The sequence below is a fragment of the Rhinolophus ferrumequinum genome, chromosome 28, assembly GCF_004115265.2.
Source record: "Rhinolophus ferrumequinum isolate MPI-CBG mRhiFer1 chromosome 28, mRhiFer1_v1.p, whole genome shotgun sequence".
Lineage (NCBI taxonomy): Eukaryota > Metazoa > Chordata > Mammalia > Chiroptera > Rhinolophidae > Rhinolophus > Rhinolophus ferrumequinum.
This window is the reverse complement of record NC_046311.1, coordinates 6,221,768-6,243,990: the sequence shown is the minus strand read 5'-3', so window position 1 is coordinate 6,243,990 and position 22,223 is coordinate 6,221,768. Positions and strand designations below refer to the sequence as shown.

Sequence of the window (22,223 nt, the reverse complement as noted above, 5' to 3'; positions counted from 1 at the left end):
TGACACAACATTGCAAGACAGAAATCACCACAGCAAGTTATTGCTTGCCAGTAATAGATATTCACCAGCCGTTGAATTTAAGATGAAGCTGGAAACGATGTCCGTGTTACCCTTCCTTTTGCCTTCCTCTGCTCTTTGAAATGAGAGCAAATACAGTTGTTCATGTTGAAAATCACAGAATTTAGAAATTTGGGGGACTGCTATCAAGACCCCTTTGAGCCTTCTTTTTTTCTAGGATAGGTATCTCTAGTATCATTAGCTGTTTGTTTGTTTGTTTGTCTACAAATATTCTCATTTCTCTTGGCATTCTGCTTCCCTTTTACGGAGGTGTCCTAGTTTGTTCTCAAATGACACACTCAGAAGAGAAAAATACTATATTAGATACAAATTGACCGGGCTGAGGTACATTGGACTGATTTTTCTCTTAATACATGGCTGCTTTACTTCTCCAGAAACAATGTATGATGAATTAGATTATTTTTTGACATCTATGGCTACTGATTGATTCTGAGAAAACTGCCATCTAAAATCTTCAGATCTCTCATTCACAATCTCCTTCTTAGCTAAATGTCTCTATCCTTCACCTTGTCCCACTCTTTGAATCTAATTGTAGGAATAAATCTAATTTATTCCAAGTTAGGTGTTTCTGTTTCTGCTAATTCCGTTCTTTTGGTCACTTCTGATTTCCACTCTTACTTGTTTACTCTATCAGTTGTCCTCATTTCTGTATAATTAGTAAATTTGAGAAACACCTTTGGTTACCTGCTGTGTGTCCTTAATACACAAAGGCTACACTTTTAGAATCTCAGATGTGAGAAAATACCTCATTAACATTAGGACTTCTGTCTCTTTGAAACACACAACTATGTATGTATCGTATGTTAATTTCAAGCGCACAGATCAATCACAACTGTATAGCTTGACAAAGTCTTATAAAGTGAACACACCATGTAATCATCAACTAAATCAAGATAAAGAATACCAACCAGCCACTAGACAAAAATATGCCCCCAAACATAAACACTACCCTAATTTCTGTCACCATATTCGTTTTGCTTGTCTTTGAACGTCATATAAAGGAAGTCATACAAATGTACTCTTTTCTGTCTAGTTTGTTCTTTCATTCTCCGTTTTGGACAGTATTCTGTTGAATGATTATACCACAATTCATTCCTTCTACTACCGTTTACAGTTTTAGGCTAATAAAAAAAGTACTTCTATATACAAGCTTTGATATCTTTTAGTGCCCAACGTATGCATTTCTGTTGGGAAGGTTCTAGAATATGTGTATATTCCGCTTTAGAAGACACTTCCAAATTGTTTTCCAAAATAGTGTTGTCAATTTGTAATCCCACAAACGGGGTTCAAGTGTTCCATTGGCTCTACATGCTAACCAACACTTGGCATTGTCTGTTTTCGTGGTATTAGCAGTCCTGTGAAGTCGTTAGATGCAATGGCATTGCCCTGTGGTGTTTAAATTACAGCTCCTCGGTATTAATTCGGCGGAGTACATTTTCCTTTGCTTGATAGCCGTTTGCACATTCTCTTTTGTGAAATGTCGACTCAACTTTTTGGCCTCCTGAAAAATTTGGTCATCTCTCTTTTTCTTATTGCTGTATACAAAGATGGGATTTGGTCACTAGTTGGATCCCGTTCTGGGGGTGAGCCCTGGCCAACGGGAAACGGGATACTAGAAATCAGTGTCATGCAGTGAGATCGTAATTAATCCGACAGTTAGCTGAGCTTGATTTTGCTGAGGTCCCAACTCAGAAAGTGCCTTGGGAGTCCACATGGTGGGTGCCACTGACCATTCCGGCCACTGACCATTCTGGAAGACTGCAAGCACGTAGACTTTTTCATCCATTTGAGTGGTTACAGAAGAAGAGGATGAGATTAGATTTCTTCACTTGCGACTCACTTGATTGTTGGAGGACCAAAGAACTTCTATGACAACTAGGAAATAATGTCTGTTTTCCTATAACGGCAGAGGCTGGTATGGCTGAGAATGAAATAAAAAATGGATTGTGTTAATTCCCAAATTGCAGTGGCAGTTGCTCAGGTTTTCACAAGAGTGTTAGGAATTGATTTGCAAAGAACAAGATCCTGGAACTTGGAATGAGGGCAAATGGTTGTAGCTCAGTGACACTGACAATCACGAACCCCAAGTCATTCAAGCCTCACTTATCAGTAGAGATACTATCTGAGTAGACTAGTCTTCCTCTGCTTATGTCCTGTGATACCCTCACTGGGGGCAAATTCCTTGAAAGAGGATGTTCATTTTCCCCCCTAATGTACCACAAGTAACCCTTGTTGCCTCCTGACCTCAAATTCAAGCACCAAATTCAAGCATAATTGTAGAAGACAAGTGTACCCTATGACTCAGGAGGAAATAGCTTACACACCGAAACAGTAGCAAGACTTTGCCAACAACATCATCAGGAATCTGGGCAACATGTGTAGGAATGGATTATAAGAGTGTTAAACTAATAAGGGCACAACATCACACTCGATTTGGCTGATTTCATTGATACGAATGCACTGTCTGGAGATTGCAGATTTCATTTGTTAGCTTGAGCAGCTGGAGTTAGATCTAACAGCCCAATTGGTTGGTGATTAAAATGTGTGCTCAACAACAGCCTATATTGAGTGAGATTGAGGTGCCAGAACTTCCATGGCACAATGTGGAGAAGGGAACCCAAAGCCAATGGAGATAGGAATGTGAACTGGACTTACCCTGTGAGACCCGGCACCCACCTCCCATCTATGAGAAGGTTGAGAAGGCACTGCCTCCAATAGGGCAGTGAGGAATACTCGGGGGGAGGGCAAAAAATGTACACATTTAAAGAGATGTTATCTATGTATTACTTTTCGAAGTTGAATTTCAGTAGCAAGGTGTAGTACGACGTTCGCTCAAAAGATAGCGTCCATCAAATGAATGCTAGCGTCATGCATTGTAGTACAATTTTAATACAGTTCTTTCCTTTCTTAAAATGAGCTGAGGCTGGCGACATGGTAGCGTTTAACCACCAAAGACAACATGGGCACATGTACCGACACATCCCTCTTTATTCCATGCAATGTTGCTTGTTCTGGCATCTATTTTATCTAATAATGTAGCTGCTGAGCTTCCTTTTGTCTCGCATTTACTTTGGTATATCTTTTCACATCTTTTGCTTTTAGCCTATTTATGTCTTTATATTTAAAATGAACTTCTTTCACACAGAATGCATTTGATCCAGCTTATTAACCGAACTGATAGTCTGTATCTTTTGATTAGTATGCTTTGCCTATTTGTATTTAATGAGATTATTGATATGTTTGGATTGAAATTTACCATCTTGATAGCTGTTTTCTATTTGCTTTACCTGTTCTTAAAGTTTTCTGTCTTTTCTGATTTTTTGTATTAATTGATCAATTTTATGATTCCAGTTTATCTCCATGGTTGAATATTATATGCACGTCTTAAAATATTTGGGGTTTACTCTGTTGTTACAGTGCCCATCTTTAATTAATCAGAGTACAATTTCAGAAAATATTACACTGCTTCATGTGTAGTATAATGACCTTCAACAGTATATTCACAGTTTCTCCAAATTTTGTTCTATTTTGTGATACATTTGGTTTTACATTTACTATAACCATAGTGTAAAGGCAGAACATAACACTAGATTTGGCTGATTTCCTTGATATGAGTGTACATTCTAAAGATTCCAGATTTAATCTGTTAGACCCTCAGTTATGTTTTTGAGAAAATAAAATCAGGCAAAAAAGAAAAAAAAAGTTTATTTTATCTTCACGAATTTTATTTCCAGTGCCTCTATTCAAAGAGGCTGTGACTTTTTGAGACGTAAAAGCACCTTTGGACCCACAAATTTCTACCTTTGGAATCAGAAAAGATAGCTGTTTGGCCTCAGAGTGGGCTATTATTCTAAAGATAGCTGTTTGGCCACAGAGTGGGCTATTATTCTCCAATGTCATTTTCATACATGGCCAGGGAGAATAACGGAGAAATAAGCACCTACCAAGGGCGGGGGAAAGATCTATAGAGACAAAAATACGATAGAGAACTACTTACAGGGAGCAGAACTGGGGTCTAATCAACCTAATGTCCCTCCCCATATGTATAGGAACCTGACAGTGTCTGCCTCTTGTCATTTCAGAATTGTCACAAGTGTCTGCTGTGCCCATTCTGTTCATCTTCTTTCAAGCACGAGTGTTTATTGGGGACCAGATTTCCTCATTCAATCGTTGTGTGTAGGTGGATGGCAGTCAGGTGACTTTTTTTGTTCTCAGATCAGGAGCAAGCATGTATGAGGACAGAATATATCATGGGACCTTGGACTGAGAGTCCAATGGAATATTTACAGTATTTTCCTTGGGGAGGAGAGGAATCTATTTTGTATACGGAAGGGGGGAAGCAAATGCATATTTAGACTAAAAGGACAGATTATTCTAACACTTAGCTTATGCGGTTTGTTCATACTATTCTATTTTTTTAAATTAAAGTTTATTGGAGTGACAATTGTTAGTAAAGTTACATAGATTTCAGGTATACAATTCTGTAATACATTAGCCATATCTCACATTGTGTGTTCACCACCCAGAGTCAGTTCTCTTTCCATCACCATATATTAGACGCTGTTTACCCTCTTCTAGAGCCTCCCTCCCCCCTTACCCTCTGGTAACCCCTAAACTATTGTCTGTGTCTATGAGTTTTTGTTCCTTCATTTGTTTGTCTTATTCTTTTGTTGTTTTCAGTTTTATATACCACATATCAGTGAAATCTTACGGTTCTCTACTTTTTCTGTCTGGCTTATTTCGCTTACCATTATAATCTCAACCACGTGCAAAACTTAATGGCTTAAACAAAAACTAAGCAATGTCCCTAAAGATGCTGCATGAGAATTATACATGTAAACGGGGTGTTTTTTCTGGCCTGAGCCAGCTTGGCCGGGAAGGATCGTCTAAGGTGGATTCATTCGCATGTCTGATGGTTAACTTCCTATCGACTAGGTGAATGGGGATGGCTCTGTAGCACCTCTGTCACTAGCCTGTGTTCCTCCACGTGGGAGTTGTTGCACGGTTCCCAGGAGCAATGAAACAGTGAGCTACAATGTGCACGTCTGTTATAAACTGCGATTTGCATCATATTTGCCGATACTTACTGGCTAAAAGGTGTCACATGGCTAAGTCCAGATTCAAAGGGTGAAGAAATATACTCCACCTCTTCAGAGAGGTGGAACAGAGTCCATTGCAAAGGGGCAAATCCTTATGCTAATAGGGAAATCGTTATACAAAGGGAAATTCTTATGCTAGTAGGATTTCACATGACTGCCGTTTGTCATACGATTTACAGAAACTCCTTGTAGGAGGAATATACTTCCCCACCCCATTGAGTATATTCATCATGTGACTTGCTTTGGCCAATGAATTGAGAGCAGACATGATGTTTGCCATGCTTCAGTAGAAGCTTTAAGAGCCATATTACAAGTCTGCCTTTAGTCTTTCCCCTCTTTGCCACAATAGTAACATGTCCCAAATTGGGGCATCTTCTTTAGTCTGGATCTTACAATGAAGAGGGTGTGTTGGACCATAAACCTTTGCTTGCTAAGCCATTGGATTTGATGGTCATTTTCAAACCCTGTATCAAACCCTACAGTAAACATTATAGTGATTTATTAGCTTCTCTTTTTTGTATTTAATCTATTCCTTTTAAACGGATATTTCCTATTGACTTTTAAAATTGTGGAAAACTCTCGTATTGTTTTGAAAGCTTTTGGTCCTATGTCCTCTTCTAGTTTTGACCCTGTCTCCGCTCCAGTCAGAAGTACATTTCTGAGAAGAGCTACAAGTAACTCATATTTCCTCACATCCCCTTCAGTCCCAAGCCTCTTCCAAACTAACTTCCCCCTGATAACTTTACCAATACAACTCTTGCCGGAGTCACCAAGGATCCCCACATGGCTGGTTCTGCTAGGTAAACAATATCTCCCCGAGGAAACTGACATTTTAAACAGATCAGGAACCAATAGCCCTGACCAGGATTTCCTTTCCCCTCTGTTTGGCCATTGTAGGTCTTCTGTGATTTCCATGGCCACTCCCAGAAGAAGAATGTGTTCCTTTATGGCTGCAGCATCAAGGAGACCTTGTGGCAAGCACAGTCCTCTGTGGGCTCATCTGCTATCCTGGAAGATGTCAGCTACAGGGTAAGTCAAACGTGGTTATGTTGATAGACAGGAAGAGAAAAGCCAAAAGGAAATCTATAAACTAGAAAAATGTGCAAACTATAGAGACTCCATGAATGCAAGTTTGGTTTCTTGAAATGGTCAACAACGGTGATAAGTAACCCTTTTGTTAGATTAAGAAAAGAACGAAGATACAAGTTACCAAAGTCAGGAATGAGAAGGGACATCACTGCTGACTTTCTAAAATGTAAAAGAATAGTATTAACACAAGTGTTGGAGAGGCTGTGGAGGAGAAGGAAGCCTCATACACTGTTGGAGGGAATGCAGACTGGTGCATTCCCCGTTATGGAAGGCATTATTCCCCGTTATGGAAGGCATCCCTGTTATGGAAGCTGTTATGGAAGGCAGTGTGGAGGTTCCTCAAAAAATTATGAATAGAATTACCACATGACCCAGCAATCCCTCTCCTGGGTATCTACCCAAAAAATCTGAAAACATTTATCCACAAAGACAAGTGTGTTCCAATGTTCACTGCAGCTTTATTTACAGTGGGCAAGACATGGAATCAATTAAAATGTCCTTTGATAGATGAATAGATAAAAAAGTCGTGGTATATATACACAATGGAATACTATTCAGTGGTAAGAAAAGATGATATAGGAACATTTGTGACAGCATGGATGGATCTTGAGATTATAATGGTAAGCAAAATAAGTCAGACAGAAAAACTAGAGAACCATAACATTTCACCAATATGTGGTATGTAAAACTGAAAACAACAAAAGAATAAGACAAACAAATGAAGGAACAAAAACTCATAGACACAGACAATAGTTTAGGGGTTACCAGAGGGTAAGGGGGGAGGGAGGCTCTAGAAGAGGGTAAACAGGGTCTAATATATGGTGATGGAAAGAGAACTGACTCTGGGTGGTGAACACACAATGTGAGATATGGATAATGTATTACAGAATCGTACACCTGAAGTCTCTGTAACTTTACTAACAGTTGTCACCCCAATAAACTTTAATTAAAAAAAAAGAATACTATTAACAACTATATGGCAACAAATGGATGAATTCTGAGGAAGACACAAATGATCAAAACGGACTCAAGAAGACATATAAAATCCAATAAGACCTAATTTTAGTAAATAAATTACATTAGTAATTAAAAATCTTCCCATAAATAAAATGTGGCCAAAGGGTTTGTTGGTGAATTCTATCAAAATCTTAAGAAATAAATAAGACTAACTCTAAACAGATTCTTTCAAAAAAGAGTCGAAACCCTTTCCAACTCATTTTCTGAGTTACTCTGATATCAAAGCCAGAATAGATATTACAAGAAAAGAGCAATATCTCTCAAAAACACCTATCCAAAAATCCTTTACAAAGTATTAGCAAATCATATCCAGCAGCATATAAAAATCATTAGTCACTGCGACAAAGGGGTGTTTATCTCATGAATTCAAGATTGGTTTAACATAAAAAATCAAATACTTTTCTACTCCTTGTAAATAAGCAAATGGCAAAAACTACATCATCTCAATAGATGCTGATAAAGCATTTGACAAAGTTAAATATCCATTCAAAATACAATCTCACAACAAACTAGGACTACAGAAGAAATTCTTCAATCTGAAATTGAGCATCTAAAAAAAGTCCCGTAGCTACCATCATACTTAATGGCAAAAAGACTGAATGCTTTCCCTGTAGGATGAGGAACAAGGCAAGAATGCTTTTACCACTTCTGTTTAACATTTTCCTGGATATTCTAGCTAGTTCAATAAGACAAGAAAACTATTAAAGAGAAGCTGAGTGGAAAAAAAGCAGAACTGTCTTTATTCACAGGTGATACAGCATTTGTTGTAGAAAATTCTAGCAAAGTACAAAATAAACTGCTAGAACTAATAAGGACATTTAGCAAGGTCAATATAAAACTTGATTTTATTTCTGTGTACTAGTAATGAACCATTCAGAAATTGAAATTAAGAAAAAAATCCACTTGTAGTAATATCCAAAAGAACACGTCAATTATAAATAAACAGAAGAAAGTAAATTATCTGTTCACTGAAACTACAAAACATTGTGGAGAGGAATTAGTGGAGACCTAAATAAATGGAGAGATGTTTCAAGTTCATGGGTTAGAGGACTCAATGTTTTAAAGATGGTCATTCTCCCCAGATTTTTCTATGAGTCAATACAATTTCTATCAAGATCTCATCAGGTTTTTTGGTTGATATTGAGAAGCTAATTTAAAATTTATGTGAAAAGGCAAAGGAACTAGAATAGCCAAAGAGATTTTACAAGAGAAAAGTAAAGTCGGAAGATGTATTTTACACGATTTTAACACTTCACATGATTTCGAAACTCTAAAGCTACAGTGATTGTGAAAGTGTGGTACTGGTGTCAGGATAGACATGTAGATCCATGGAACAGAACAGAGAGCAGAAATACACTCATGCATTTGTGGTTTTTGATCACAATGATTACTGACAAAGATACCAAGGCAATGCAGTCTATCCAACAAACAGCACTGCAACAGTTATGCGTCGATAACCATCTGGCAATCTATGAGTTTAGACCTTTATTTAGCAACGCACAAAAATTGTAATTTGAAATGGACCATAAACCTCAATATAAGAACTAAACTATGAAATTTATAGAATGCAACCTACTAGAAAATCTCCATATTTTTGTCATCTTCTATCAAGGCTGTCTTAGCTAGCATCCCAAAAGCACAAACGATAAAATAAAAAAATGTGATAAATGGGACTTTATTAAACTTTTACTATTTTGCTCTTCAAAAGTCGCTATTTAGAAAGTGGAAAGACACACTACAGACTGGCAAACGTATTTGCAAATCGTGTATCTGATAAAGGACTTATATCCAGAATATGTGGATTTTCACAAGTCAATAAGAAGAAAAACAACCCAATTTTTTTTTAAATGGGCAAAAGATGTTATTGAACCCCTGAAAGACAATATATGCATGGTCAATATTAACCATATCATTATTTATTAGGTAATTGCAAATTAAAACCATTATGGCATAGCACTGCACCATCACTAGAATGTCTGTAATCACAAAACAGGAAATATTAGGTGTTTGGGAAGGGTGTTCAGACCTGGAACATTTCTTCCTCACTGGTGGCAGTGAAAAAATGGTACAACCTACGGATAAATGCAACAACACAGATCAACTTCAACATAAGTCAGGAACAAAAGCAAATGTACGGTTTAATTTATATACAATTTCTGGAAAAAATGAAACTCTGTGGAGTCAAAAAAGCAGATCAGAGTTTACCACGGAAGGATTGACTAGAAATAAGCATGAAAGGCATTTTAGAGTGATGAAATTTCTAAAACTGGATTGTGGTGATGTTTGCAAAACTGTATACACTTGCTAAAAATCATCAGTCATGAAACTGCATACCTACCTCAGTAAAACTGATTTATATTCTTAAAAAGCAAACTTGCATTGGTATCTCCCAGGTACCAAGTGCTGTGCTAGGTATTTATGTAACAACGTTGAGTAAGGCCTGGGCTTCTTCTGCTAAAAAATAATAGTGTGGAGAGAGGCCGATTGTCAGAAAGTTAAAACGTAAAATAATAAGCAGAAGAACAGAAACATTACGGATTGACTAAGTTTCTCTTGGTGCAGAGTTGGGTACATAATCCTTTGGCTTCAACAGACAAATGTTTGAGGGATAAACCTGACTCACAGTCTTAGGCCATTCCACAAAGAAGAACACATATCACAGATGATTTTCAATTTAAGTCTGACTTCGAGAGAAATCTGAAGAAGTAGAATGACATGAACTCTGTGATAATTAAGACTTGAGCCTCAAAGAGCTTTACTGGCCGGTCATGGGTCTCAGTGATGGAGGAGGGGAGCTGAAACCAGGTCCATACTCCTGCCTGGGAAGTGGCCCTGGATGGAGACATTTCCTGGCATTGGTCTATTTCATAACTTTCCAGTTGTCAGGAGTTGCAAAGACAATAATTATGGACCCAACTCATACAGGGATAGGCCCACGCCAGGCACTCTTCTAAGCATTCTCTATACACAAATTTATTGAATCTTCCCAACTGCTCTGTACTCTAGAATAGTGGACGGTAATAGAAGGCGACTAACAAGTGTTTGTGGAATGAGCAGGTACTTTTAGTAACATCCCATTTCACCTATGAGGACGAGGAGACTCAGAGATTAAATAGATTGTTGACAGTTACATGCGAATAGTTAGCAAGAGGTGGAAATGGGACCCTGGTGGTTGAGCATTCAAGTCCAAACTTTTAGATTCTGAGCTCAGTGAGCTTATTTTAAAAAGTGTGTTGTATCAAGACAGGAATAAAACCATGAGTCAAACTGTTCTGTAGTTTAGAATTAAAGAGTTGGTTAAAGCAAAAATATGTCTCTGTTTGAAGCTTGGAGCATGGGATTCACTGAGTTAAAATACGGAAAACACACAATGCAAAGGGAGGTGCTTGTTTTCATCTTGGAAGGTTGACTAGTTGAGCAGAGTGACGTCCCTCTCTTCCTTCACTCATCGGCAATCTGCTCTGCCCAGTGCAATAAAGATGACATTAATCACTCCCACTTATTGAGGATTCTAAGTGCTTTACTCTCTCAAGAGTGGGACTATTATTACCCTCTTCCCCCTTCTTTGGTGACAAAACTGGGTGCTAGACAAGTTAAATGACCTGTTCAACGTCAAACGATATGGTGGGAATCCAGAATACATACTTTGACACCTACCCCCGCCCGTGCCCTTGCCACGTGCTTCATCCCGAGAAAAGAGAAGCGCGTTTTGAGTTCTGTAGGGCTGACATAGGGACCTTGCATTTTCCTGGTAGGGAGGGTTCCTCCCTGGAGATAACCTCTGAGCTAGGAGCTCTCTAGTGAGTTCTTAGTCTGCGTTTCTCTGAGAGGTTCATCTTTGTTGAATTTGGGAAACCAGACAGGCCTGAGAAGAGTCAGCAAAAAGCAGACGAATTGAAATTCAACTCAGGCTCCTACAATGAGCCTTGAAACCAGAATTATTGAATCAGAACCCTTCCCCCATCTGTGTGGCTGCACCCGACTCCACTGCTACTGGACGAATGGGATTCAGTGTCTGTTAGCATGCAGAAGACTCGTTCTTGAGGCCACTTCTGGAATAATCTCTATGGCCCTGCCAGGTCTGTGTGGAGACAATGCTAGGTGCCAGCTGCTGTGTCACGCCCTCAGTGTGACTTCTCTCATTTATCTCTTGAGCAACTCTAATAGGGACATGTCAGTTCTCCCATTTTACAGATGAGCCTAAGCTTCAGAGAGGCTGAAGAGCTGATCTGCAGTCACACACGAAGTACTTTTCTGGCTCTGCCCTTGCTCCTTTCAATGCCTGTTCTATGATGCTTGGTATTTAGTGTCTGGGCAGGGTTCTGGGCTGTGTTGGCATCTCTCTGCTCCTCTGTAGGTTCTTTAATATGCATTTTGAAGGCTACTTTTAGAAAATGAAAAAGAGCCACACAAAGAAGTGAGTTTTCCATGGGATATGTGTATAGTAATTATAAATAATATTACAATATATTGGATGCTTATGTCACATCGGACATATTATATCCTATTTAAACCCTTTTACACTCTTGTGGGACATAGTAAGGCCTCATTTAAGAAGCAGTTTGTGTGGTTGTTAAGCTCATAGGATCTGCATTAGAACATCTGGGTTGAAATTATGGCTTTGTCCTTATTAGCTCTGAGACCACGGGCGGGAGGTGGGGGGTGGGGAGGGGGAGAAGGTACTTATCTGGCCTCTATATTATCATAACAGAACTTACCTCAAAGACTTGTGATGGTACAGTGAATTCATGTATATAAAATCCATAGTAAGCATCCAGTGAAAAGATACTATAAATTTCAAGTTTTGGAATCTGAGATGAAGGGCACAGAACAAGAGGCGGCAGGGGAACAGTTGAATGTCTCAGGCCAATTGTCACCTCCCAGCCTGGGACATGTCCTGGAAACAAGGCCCCAGGGAATCCATTCCTATCCAGAGTTCATCTATTTCCTGTTCATTTAGCAAACCAAACAAACAAACGCTCTCCAGGTATCCTGGCTTTCAGCATCTTCATTTCTTCCTCTGGCGTAGATCCGTTTGTATGAAACCAAAAGGGAAATGGAATGAAGACTTTATTGTAAATGCCCTAGTTTGGGGTCCATTATTTACCGAATGGATAAACCATCACTGTGGAGATATAAGAGGAGTCCTTCAATTGCACCCTGTAAATCTCACATCCTCCGGGCTCCAGGGATAGCTTGTAAAGCTCTGCAGGACACACGCTATTAATTTGATTGTGCGGTCATTTGGACAGACGCTGTACCAGCTAAGCAAACCAGGTTCACTTCAGTAAGAAAGGAAAGATCATTGAAATGATGTCACATGAAACTTTCTGCATCAAGGTCAAACACTGATAAGTTAAAACTATTTTTGAGTATTCTTGATCACTTTAGATGCAGTATGTGTAAATAGTTTATTTATGTCTATGAACCAGTCCTGTAAGGGTCGGGATCAGCAGATTGTATTGATGACAGCAGATAATTCTGGAGAATGCTCAGTGAGCAGCCTGGCTTCATGGGCAGAGATTTTCAGGCGAACAAGACACGGACCTGCCCTGGTGGAACTTCTAGGCTGCAGAAAAAGAGAGAAAATAGATCACTACTTACATAAACAATGATGTAATGGTAATTGTGAGGAAAATTTTGAAGGAGCAAAATGGGATGAGGGATCACAGGAGAGAGGGACACGAGTGGATAGATGACATCCACGGGGGCAACTGTAGCAACTCAACTGAGGGGAAATGACTCTTTCATCTCCCTTGTTTAAATAATGCTGTAGGTCTGGAGGATGTGGGAATGTAGAGATCGGAGTTAATCATAGTAATAATCACATTAATATACACTTATCTATCTGTGACTTGTAATTTATAATATAATTGGCAACTATATTAATGTTTATATTAATATAATTAACAGTTATTGAAGCACTGAGAAGAACTGGAGATGTTAAAATCTCTGCTCAGTGTTGTAGAAATTAACAAAAGTCCATTTCTTTGAAAACAATTTTTTTTTCTTTTAAAAAAAATTTTTTTTAATTGGTCAAATGTATCCAGTTTTCTTTTTCTTTTTTCTATTTTAACGTTTTTTTTTATTAGTTTCAGGTGTACAAAACAATGTAATAGTTAAACATTTATCATTTTTATCCCTCACACAGTGATAACCCCCCTCCCCCATCTACTACCCCTCTGACATCGCACACAGCCATTACATTTCCACTGCCTCTATTCCTAATGCTGTACTCCGCTTCTTGTAAGTTATATATATATATATATATATATATATATATATATATATATATATATAAAATATAAATATAAACTTGTAGTTGACATTCATTATTGTTCAGCTTCAGCTTCAGGTGTACAGTGCAGTGATCAGGCATCTACATCTTCCCTGAGGTGGTCTCCCAAATGGGACACGTGTCCATCGGATACCCTACAACATCTTTACAACATTATTGATTACGTTCCCCAAATTGACTTTCGTATCCCCGTGGCCATCTTGTGGTTACTGACTGTGCTCTCTAATCCCTTCACCTTCCCCCTTGTCCCCACCCACCCCATCTAGCGACCCTCAGTTTTTCCTCTATGTCTCTGAGATTGTGAAAACAATTTCTTAATTCATGTACACATCAATACATTCTGCTTCTCTACCTTCTTCCTACAATTTGTTCAAAAGCCTGAAGTTTTATTGTTTATTATCTAATGTATATAATTTTAGAGTGTGTGCTAGTTTGTGGAGATTCTATCCACAGTGAAGTGAGAGAACCCTCTTGTTGATGTCATAAAAGTTTTGGGCGGTCTACAGGTAGTATTTCTGCTAACCCAAAGTCTTCGTATACTAATTCTGACTCACCATCCTTGGGGACAAGAGCGGTCCAGTGCTTGGAAGCCTCCTGTCTGTCAATCAGAGAGTGGCAAGCATTTGCAGATGTCCTCTAAATGGAGATTAAGTGGTTTCACACAAAGATTTCTACCCTAGCAAAAGTTGGGATCTATGAACCCAGACAGAATGGATTTTTAGGAGTTTTATAATTGGTCCAGCCTCACACTTATGGATCAGAGGATGAGGCTAAAACATTCATTTTGGCAGTTACGCTCTCTCAGGAAACAACTGAACTTTATATGTGTGTCTGCTCAAGAGTTAATGGTCCCTGTGACTGAGCTAAGGATACAGTTCTTAGTTTTACTCAGCGCTAGAAAACAGTGAGGCTGGGTGGAGTCTCTCTAAGTTTCAGGTCTTTACGAAGCCTGTGTTCTCCATGAGGCTCAACACAGCAATGTACAAGCCGATGGTGTGTGTACACTTTTGGTCCACAGTGATACAAAAAGATGGAGTTGAAAGATCACAGCCTTTGAAGTTGGCCAGGTTGGTATCTGGGTCCCGTTCCAGCCACTTTGTAGTTAGACTTAAGCTATTTCTTTCTAAACCTTCTAAACCTCAGTTTCCTCGTGTTGAAAACGATGTTTTTAAAAATGGTATCCATTTCTTAGGGTTGATTTAAGATGTGTAGTAGCATGTGTTAAATGTTTGGTGTAGTGAGATGCTTAATAAATATCAAGAAGTTACTTTTTTATGATGCGTATCCCCAGTCTTGGGCAACTCATCACATTCTGATTTTTTTTTATTATTATTATTGTAGACTCTTCCCAAAATCCTCGATAAGCTAGCACCAGCATTCACAATGAGCAGCTGCAGCTTCCTTGTGGAAAAATCACGAGCGTCCACGGCCCGGGTTGTGGTGTGGAGAGAGTTGGGTGTGTCCAGAAGCTACACCATGGAGAGCAGCTACTGTGGCTGCAACCAGGGCCCCTACCAGGTACGTGACGCGGCAGGATACCCAGGCTTCTGTCCACTGTAGGAAGGGAGCTCTCTGGCCCTGCTCCCTGACCTTGTGGAAGAACTGGTTCAGTGATTGCCTTCCCCGGCAGCACAATCTATATTGATCCTGGAAGCCATTCGTGCATGTCCGCTGATTTGGTTTGTCAATCATCTGCCCTTGCCAGCAAGTGTCAGGGAGCCTCCGTCAGATAGGCAGCCCCAGCTTTTATGGGGCCTCTGCCTGGCCCTGTTGTGTGCACGGAATGCTTTACAACAAGGAGACTGACTAGTCCCGTATGCATCATACAGGGTGTAGGTCGCTGCATATTTACTGTCAGTGCATATGTGTTGTGTCGCTCTGTCTTCTGAGCGTATTTCAGTCAGCAGCTCTCTGTATCCTGCTGTCACCGGGGCACACAGAAGTGTGTGCATGATGTGGGTCTCCCCGAGACGGGAGGCTCTAGGTCTCAAGTTGTAGTGTCGAGGGAAAGGGCTCGTATAAATCACATCCTTCCTACAGCTCTGTAAACTGCACGAGCAGCTGGAGAACTGCTACCTCAGGCTGCCCTAGCTGCTCTTCTCACTCCCCACGAGAGAAGCATAAATAAGGGACATTGTGACAGCCCTGGAGTAATAGACTCTTTTGAATTTGTTAGGCAAACTGACAGAGGACTCCTCCCTGACTTCCATTCAAACCCAGGAATACTTGGATTTCACCAGTGTTAAAGCTCATTTGTGGGCCTTTGATGCTTTCCCGGAACAGCCAGGACATGCTTGGCACAACACAACCCCATACGTAGAAATCTGTTCACTATCACAGGGAGCACGATAAGTGACAGGTGACGAGCAGAATCTAACTTCCCACCTGGCCAAAGAGTTTTTTCCACACTAGGCTACCGAACCGCCCATTTGGACCCATTCATTCTGTTAGCCAGTCGGTCTGAATAGTTGCTTGAAAGACTCATTGTGTTACTGAATTAATCAACTATTCGACTTAATTCATCTTTACTTACATTAACGTCGATGCAGAATAAGGAGGGATGAGGTCTTTGGAGGGGCGTGGAACTGGGCGTCAAAAGACCTCACTCTTCCACACCAGCAGTCCTGCAAGCTGCTTACCTCTACGAAACTTTAAGTTTCATATATCAAATGCAGAGAGTAATCAAGATTCCTCTCTTCCCCGCTACACGAGCTTTGGGTAAAGGCCAAAAGAGAATGTGTGGGTGACTGACCTTGGAGGTTATGTGATCAGAAATCTTTTCACTCTCTTGACAATCAACACCCATCGCATTGGAAACAATAAGCCTAGAATATTGAGACTCTAAGACTTTAAGGATATGGATTTGTGTCTCTCTAGCTGCACGCCTCTTGATGAAAGGGGCCGGTTACTTGTTTAAAAGACAACTCCATGTAACTGTCACAGATTTGGTGGATGGGTGGTGACTTTTACTGACTTCGTTTCTCCAAATGCCAATTCAGGCTCACAGCTTCCAGTCACTTAACTATTGATGCCATTCATGAAATCACCAGGAAATTCAAAGCCCTTTGCTGGTCTTGTTTGAGAACTACATAAATGATTCATAGGTTCAGGACCTCACCAAGTCTCCATCTTCCATACACAGTGCCTGTTGGAAAGGACAATGCATGAAAGAGGCTTGCCCAATGGGACAGCTTTCAGATAGGAGCTCAGCGGTTGCCGTGAGAAATTTCCCAGGTGGCCTTTGCATGGGGTCTCTGTCAGAAAGAATGGAGAAGGCAGCGGCTAGAGGAAGCCCTGTCAGTGCCAGACCTGGTTTTGCCTTTACAGTCCCATTCTGTATGTGAAACCCCTCTCCGAATGGGTTCGTTTTCTCCTTCCCTGTGTTTTTCTGCCGTTCCAAACATTGCAGATCACCGAGCAGAACCACAGACAGTGAAGTAGAAGATACTGAGTAATTTTACAGATGAGTGGGGAGGCCACCCCCCAGGAAGGAAGCCAGCCCAGAGTTGGCTGTTGTGGTGATTGTTGTTTGAGATATATAATGAAGTCTATGAGCTATAAAGCAGTGGAGAAATTGCCATCTTGAACATATTGCAAATGACTTTTGTACCTTGAGAAGCTGAGTCCCAGTTGGGCCCTGAGGTTATTATTCTAAGGTCATCTTTCCATTCTTTGTGTAGCGTCACCGTTTATCCAAAAGATGGAAGGCACTTAAATACACCCACGAGGGGCATTCTTTCCTTCCTTCATAAGAATATAAATATTTTTGCAGTTTCTCTGGTTAATGCAGCTTTAAAGTACTTCCAATCATTTCTCCCCCAGCACACTAAGGACCTGATTTGTTAGTATTGAAATGAAATATCATTTCTTACAGTGACATTTATGTTAGAACTGCCTTAAAGAACATAAGCTGTTACTTTCAAATAATTATTATTAATACGATATTTTCTCTTCTGTTTTCCAGTCTATAGTCGGATAATTAAAAAAAAAAAAAAACCTGCTTTTATTTCTTTGGGATATAGTCTCTTCTGCTAGGTTATGTACTTCGATCCATAATTTGTATTTAACGTGGAAGTCCTACCCACTGAGAGATTTACTTTAGCTATCGGTAACTGGCCCAGAGCTATTGAGACTTTTGAGGCGAAATAGCCAAAACGGAATGAGGTAGCCTTTGGGGGTTCATTTTTGAGAGGTGTTCAGTCTATGTGGACAGCTGCGTGCTTCACACTGAGCGCTCGTGACCTGGGGTCACATTCATGTGTGTTTGCACATCCAAGGGCATGGGACCGAGCCACGTGGGAAGGTGATATGAGGTATTCCCACCCAAGACGATGTCAGCCTGCTCCCTGGCAATTTATTTGTGGGGCAGCGGAGGGGGTCTTAGCCAGAGGAAGGACAGAGAGGGGTGATTCAGCGGACGTCTCAAGAGTGACTCAACTGGTGTGTAAATTCCCAACCTGCAAACTGCCTCCCTTGTATTCTGGATCCTGCAGCACCCCATTCTTCTACCACCAACAGAGGGACCTTTCCACAACCCAAACCTAGTCAAGTCGCAGAACTACTTATAATGTCTTCCTGATACCTCGATGAATCCATCTCCTTATGACTGCAAGGCCTTTTACATTCTCCTCCTTGTTTTGGTTTTCTACTCAATGCATAGTTTAGTCTACAGTAGGTGTTAAAAATGTGTGATGACTGACCGAATGGATGAATAAATAAGGGAACGGCTGAACGAATGGTGACTTTCAGACTGTCAGTTCATTATTCTCACTGTCCGAGGATAACCAGAAAAGAAGTTGCCAGGGCCCAAATGTGATCAGAAGCCATTCTCAAATGGAGATTTGAAGGGTCATTGTGATGGGTGGACAGGAACAGTGCATGGGTGAGAGAGGAAAATGCCTAAGAATGCAATGCTGAGACCTTTCAGAGTTGTCAGGATAGACGTGATTTGAGAGCATCTAACGCATTCTTTTCCCAAGTAAGGCAATTCCGGTCCAGGTGTGGAATGTCACGTGGCCACATTTGAATAATAAGTGATGATTACACAGACAGACTTCTACCTGCACACATGGGGGATGCTTTTGTGCACCTTCTAGATCCCTCTTCAGGGCCCAGGCACTTCTTCCCTTGTGTCCACCACCAGAAATTGTCTGTAGCTGATGGAAGGTGCTTTGACCGGTGCTGTGGCTTGTGCATGCAAGCTGCCTGCGTGCAGTGGCTGATCTCTGGGGGGGGGGGGTACAAAAGCGTGGCTCCCTAGCCTCAGTTGGACAAACTCCAAACGGCCATTCCAGCTCCAGAGCTCCCTGGAGGATTGGCTGGGGGCTCTGTTGCGACTACATTGCGATTCAACGTCCTTCTCTGGCCAGTTCTGCTTCCTTCGCCACTCACAGGTGCTCCAGTGAGCGCTCCCCCAAAATCCTTTTGCAGCGCCAAGTATAGCAGTGTTTCAAAAAGGCCTAGATTAGATTAGAAAAACTTAAATGTTGGAACTAAGCACTTCAGCTATTGGAAGATGGCTTGAGGGGTGAATTTCATAGAAGAAATTAAATTACCTAAATTCGGCTTTGAAGGCTACCTGTGTTCTCTCCTTCACGCTGTGCTCGCCTCACTTTAGGGAACGAGGTCCCTGCAGAGAATTAGAGACAGCAGCGGGGTGTGGGACCTCTTGCACTGGTGCCCTGCTGTGGTCCAGAAGGGAGGCTGTGTACGTGCTTCTAGGAGCTGCCATCACAAAGGACCACAAATGAGGTGGCTTAAAACGACACACGTTCATTCTCTCCTAGTTCTGGAGGCTGGTAGGGTCTTGGCAGTGCAGTGTTCTCTCTAACGGCTACAGGGGAGAATCTGGTTCACCCCTCTCGTAGCGTCTGGGAGTGCAGGAAATCCTGGCGTTCCTTGGCTTACAGACGTATCGCTCCACTCCCTTCCTGTGTCATCACATGGCTTTCCCACTGTGGGTCTCTGCTTCTGTGTGTCCCTCCCTTTATAAGGGCACCAGTCACATTGGATTAGGAGCGCCCCCTAATCGAGCATGCCGTCATGTTAACTAACTACAGCCACAGCGACTGACCCTGTTTCCAAATAAGGTCACGTTCTAAGGGACGGGGGAGGTTGTGAATTTGGGGAGATACTGTGCAATCTAGTGCCGGGAGCCAGGCAAGAAGGTATAGAACATACAGGCCCAAGAACCAAAAACAGGGTTTTTTTGTTTTTTGTTTTTTTGTGTTTTTTTTTTTTCATCTCGCCATGCTGTGAAGCCCCAAACATATTATAACAGGTCTTGTTTTCTCTCCATCTCGTGATCATGAAAATGAGAGGTTTTCGGTTTTTTAGAACATCGGTGCTTTTAGGTCATTGACTTCCTATTTTAAAAATGGTCTAATAGCCCAGTGACGGTTAAAAGATATTTTTGTTTGTTTGTTTGTTTCTAGCTCCTCAGGTACCTCAAGGTCATGATTGCCTGGAGAACAAAAGAGTCTAAGAACACCCCCCAAAAGATTAAGATCTCATGCCTTTGTTTATTGAATCCAAGCTCTCCAGGGGGCCGTTCTCAGTTTTTTAGTTTCTGCTCCTGAATCAGCTCTAGAAGTGCTTGGCTTGCCTTTGTGAAAATCCAACGGAGTCTGTAAACTGCTGGCTATTTCTGAAGAACAATGATTCGTGTCATTAAGAATGGACTGGAGTAACTTCAGCCTAAATCTTCTGTGAATAACTGCGACACTAATCTTTGCAGGAGGCTGCTTTGCACAGGTGGTTGTTTAGACAGAGAGCAGCAGGGTCAGGTTCACCTGGGATTTGTTAGAATTGCACAATCTCGGGCCCCACCGACTGCCCCAGGATCTGCATTTTAACAAGATCCCAAGCACTGATTTAGACCAGCTGTGGTAAGCAGGGAGGTGGAAAGGATTAGGGGACAAGGAAGGAAAGTTGGAGCACTCTCACTTCTCTGTTAGGGCAAAGACGTTGTTCCCAGAAATTCTGTGAGCTAATAGAAGATGTTGTTTGGAAATGTGACTTGAAAGTTGAACGTAGTCCCTCATAGGAAGACATTTTGTTGATCTGTGCCAGCATTTTAACACTAGATGAGCTTGTTGTTTTCTCCCCACACCCATATTCTCTAACAACCTTCCTCTCTCCAGAGCTTAGAAAAGAGGACACTTTTCCAAACACCTGTTTTGCCATCGAAATGCCACTTCATTCCTTTGTAGATTTTAGCATGAGCCACTGTTTGAACCGTTCAGGTCAATTCCCTTTCCTTTCTCATTGACTGTGATTCAACAAGTGACACCTTGCTGTTCTTTTGTATTTTTTAACTTCTTTGTATATGACCTCAAAGCACACTCTGGGCCATTTATTACCGCACTGCAGGCTTAATGAGGCATTGAAATATTTCCCTCAATTCTTAGCCCTGAATTCCAGAATGTCTGTCAGCCTTATGATAGAATATTAAAAGGAATTAAATAAAAATCAAGAGGCAGACATGCTAATAAGGTTGCCAGCAGGGGCCTTTCCTGGGATAACTAAAGCTCTGGGAGCTGTGAATTTTTAATGCCCATCCTAGAACATGGTTCCTTGTATCAAAAGGAAGGACAGAATCTGGCACTTGGGATAATCCAATGAGCCTCAAATGACCTCTGAGTCTTTAAAAATAATTTGGCTTCCAAGGACCAAGAAGAAGAGATGGCTTATCTCTTAAATCTTATTCTCCCCATGTGATCACTCTAAATGCAATAAGCCAGATACCCTAAAGGAACAGATAGGAAACCAAAGAAAGGATTGATTTAATCCTGGGTTTTCATTAGCTTGCAGCATAGGGAAAAGGACCGGCCAAACCCGAGATGCCTTTCTTTGCTTCTTGGTGTGTGACTGACTGAGTTTGTTAGTGTAACATCTCTGTACAAACGTGCTGAGAAAGGCAGAGACCAGATTATGAAAGAGTTATCCACAAGATGTTCTCATTCTATGAAATGGAGTGGACCCCAAACGACAGTACCCTCCCTCACCATGAAGAGCAGGTGAGATTCCATTTGTCCAGCCAATTTTTAACCAACTGTTCAATTTATATGTTGTTTAAAATTTTTTATTAAACTATAGCTAGCATGCAATATTGTATTAGTTTCAGGTGTACACTATAGTTACTCAACATTTATATACCTAAAGAAGTGGTCATCATGATAATTCCAGCAACCATCTGACACTGTACCACGTTATCACAATATTATTGACTATATTCCCTGTGCTGTACGCTACATCCCCATGACTTGTTTGTCTTATACCTGGAAATTTGAACCTCTTATTGCCATACCCCCCTTTTAATTTTCAATTACAGTTGACATTCAGTATTATTTTATATTAATTTCAGATGTACAGCATGAAGATTAGACATTTATATAAGAAGTGATCCCCCTGACTAGTACCCACCTGGCACTATACAGTTACTACCATAGTATTGACTACATTCCCTATGCTTTACTTTACATCCCCGTGACTATTTTGTAACTATCAATTTTTCTTCTTAATCTCTTCACCTTTTTCACCCTGCACCCCAAACCCTCTCCCATCTATCGCCCCGATAAATCTAGTACCCATCTGACACCATACATAGTTATTACAATAGTATTGACTATATTCCTTATGCT

At 40.8% G+C, this 22,223-nt stretch overlaps 1 protein-coding gene across 3 annotated transcripts in view; it reads left to right on the top strand.

Moving 5' to 3' along the window:
• AGBL1 (AGBL carboxypeptidase 1) overlaps positions 1-22,223 on the top strand; it is a 563,788-nt gene that overhangs the window by 309,177 nt on the left and 232,388 nt on the right. For all 3 annotated transcript variants that reach the window (XM_033100349.1, XM_033100350.1, XM_033100347.1), the window contains 2 exons: positions 6,075-6,206; positions 14,923-15,099. In XM_033100349.1, the coding sequence (XP_032956240.1) occupies positions 6,075-6,206; positions 14,923-15,099 (309 nt within the window). The remainder of the gene's footprint in view (positions 1-6,074; positions 6,207-14,922; positions 15,100-22,223) is intronic.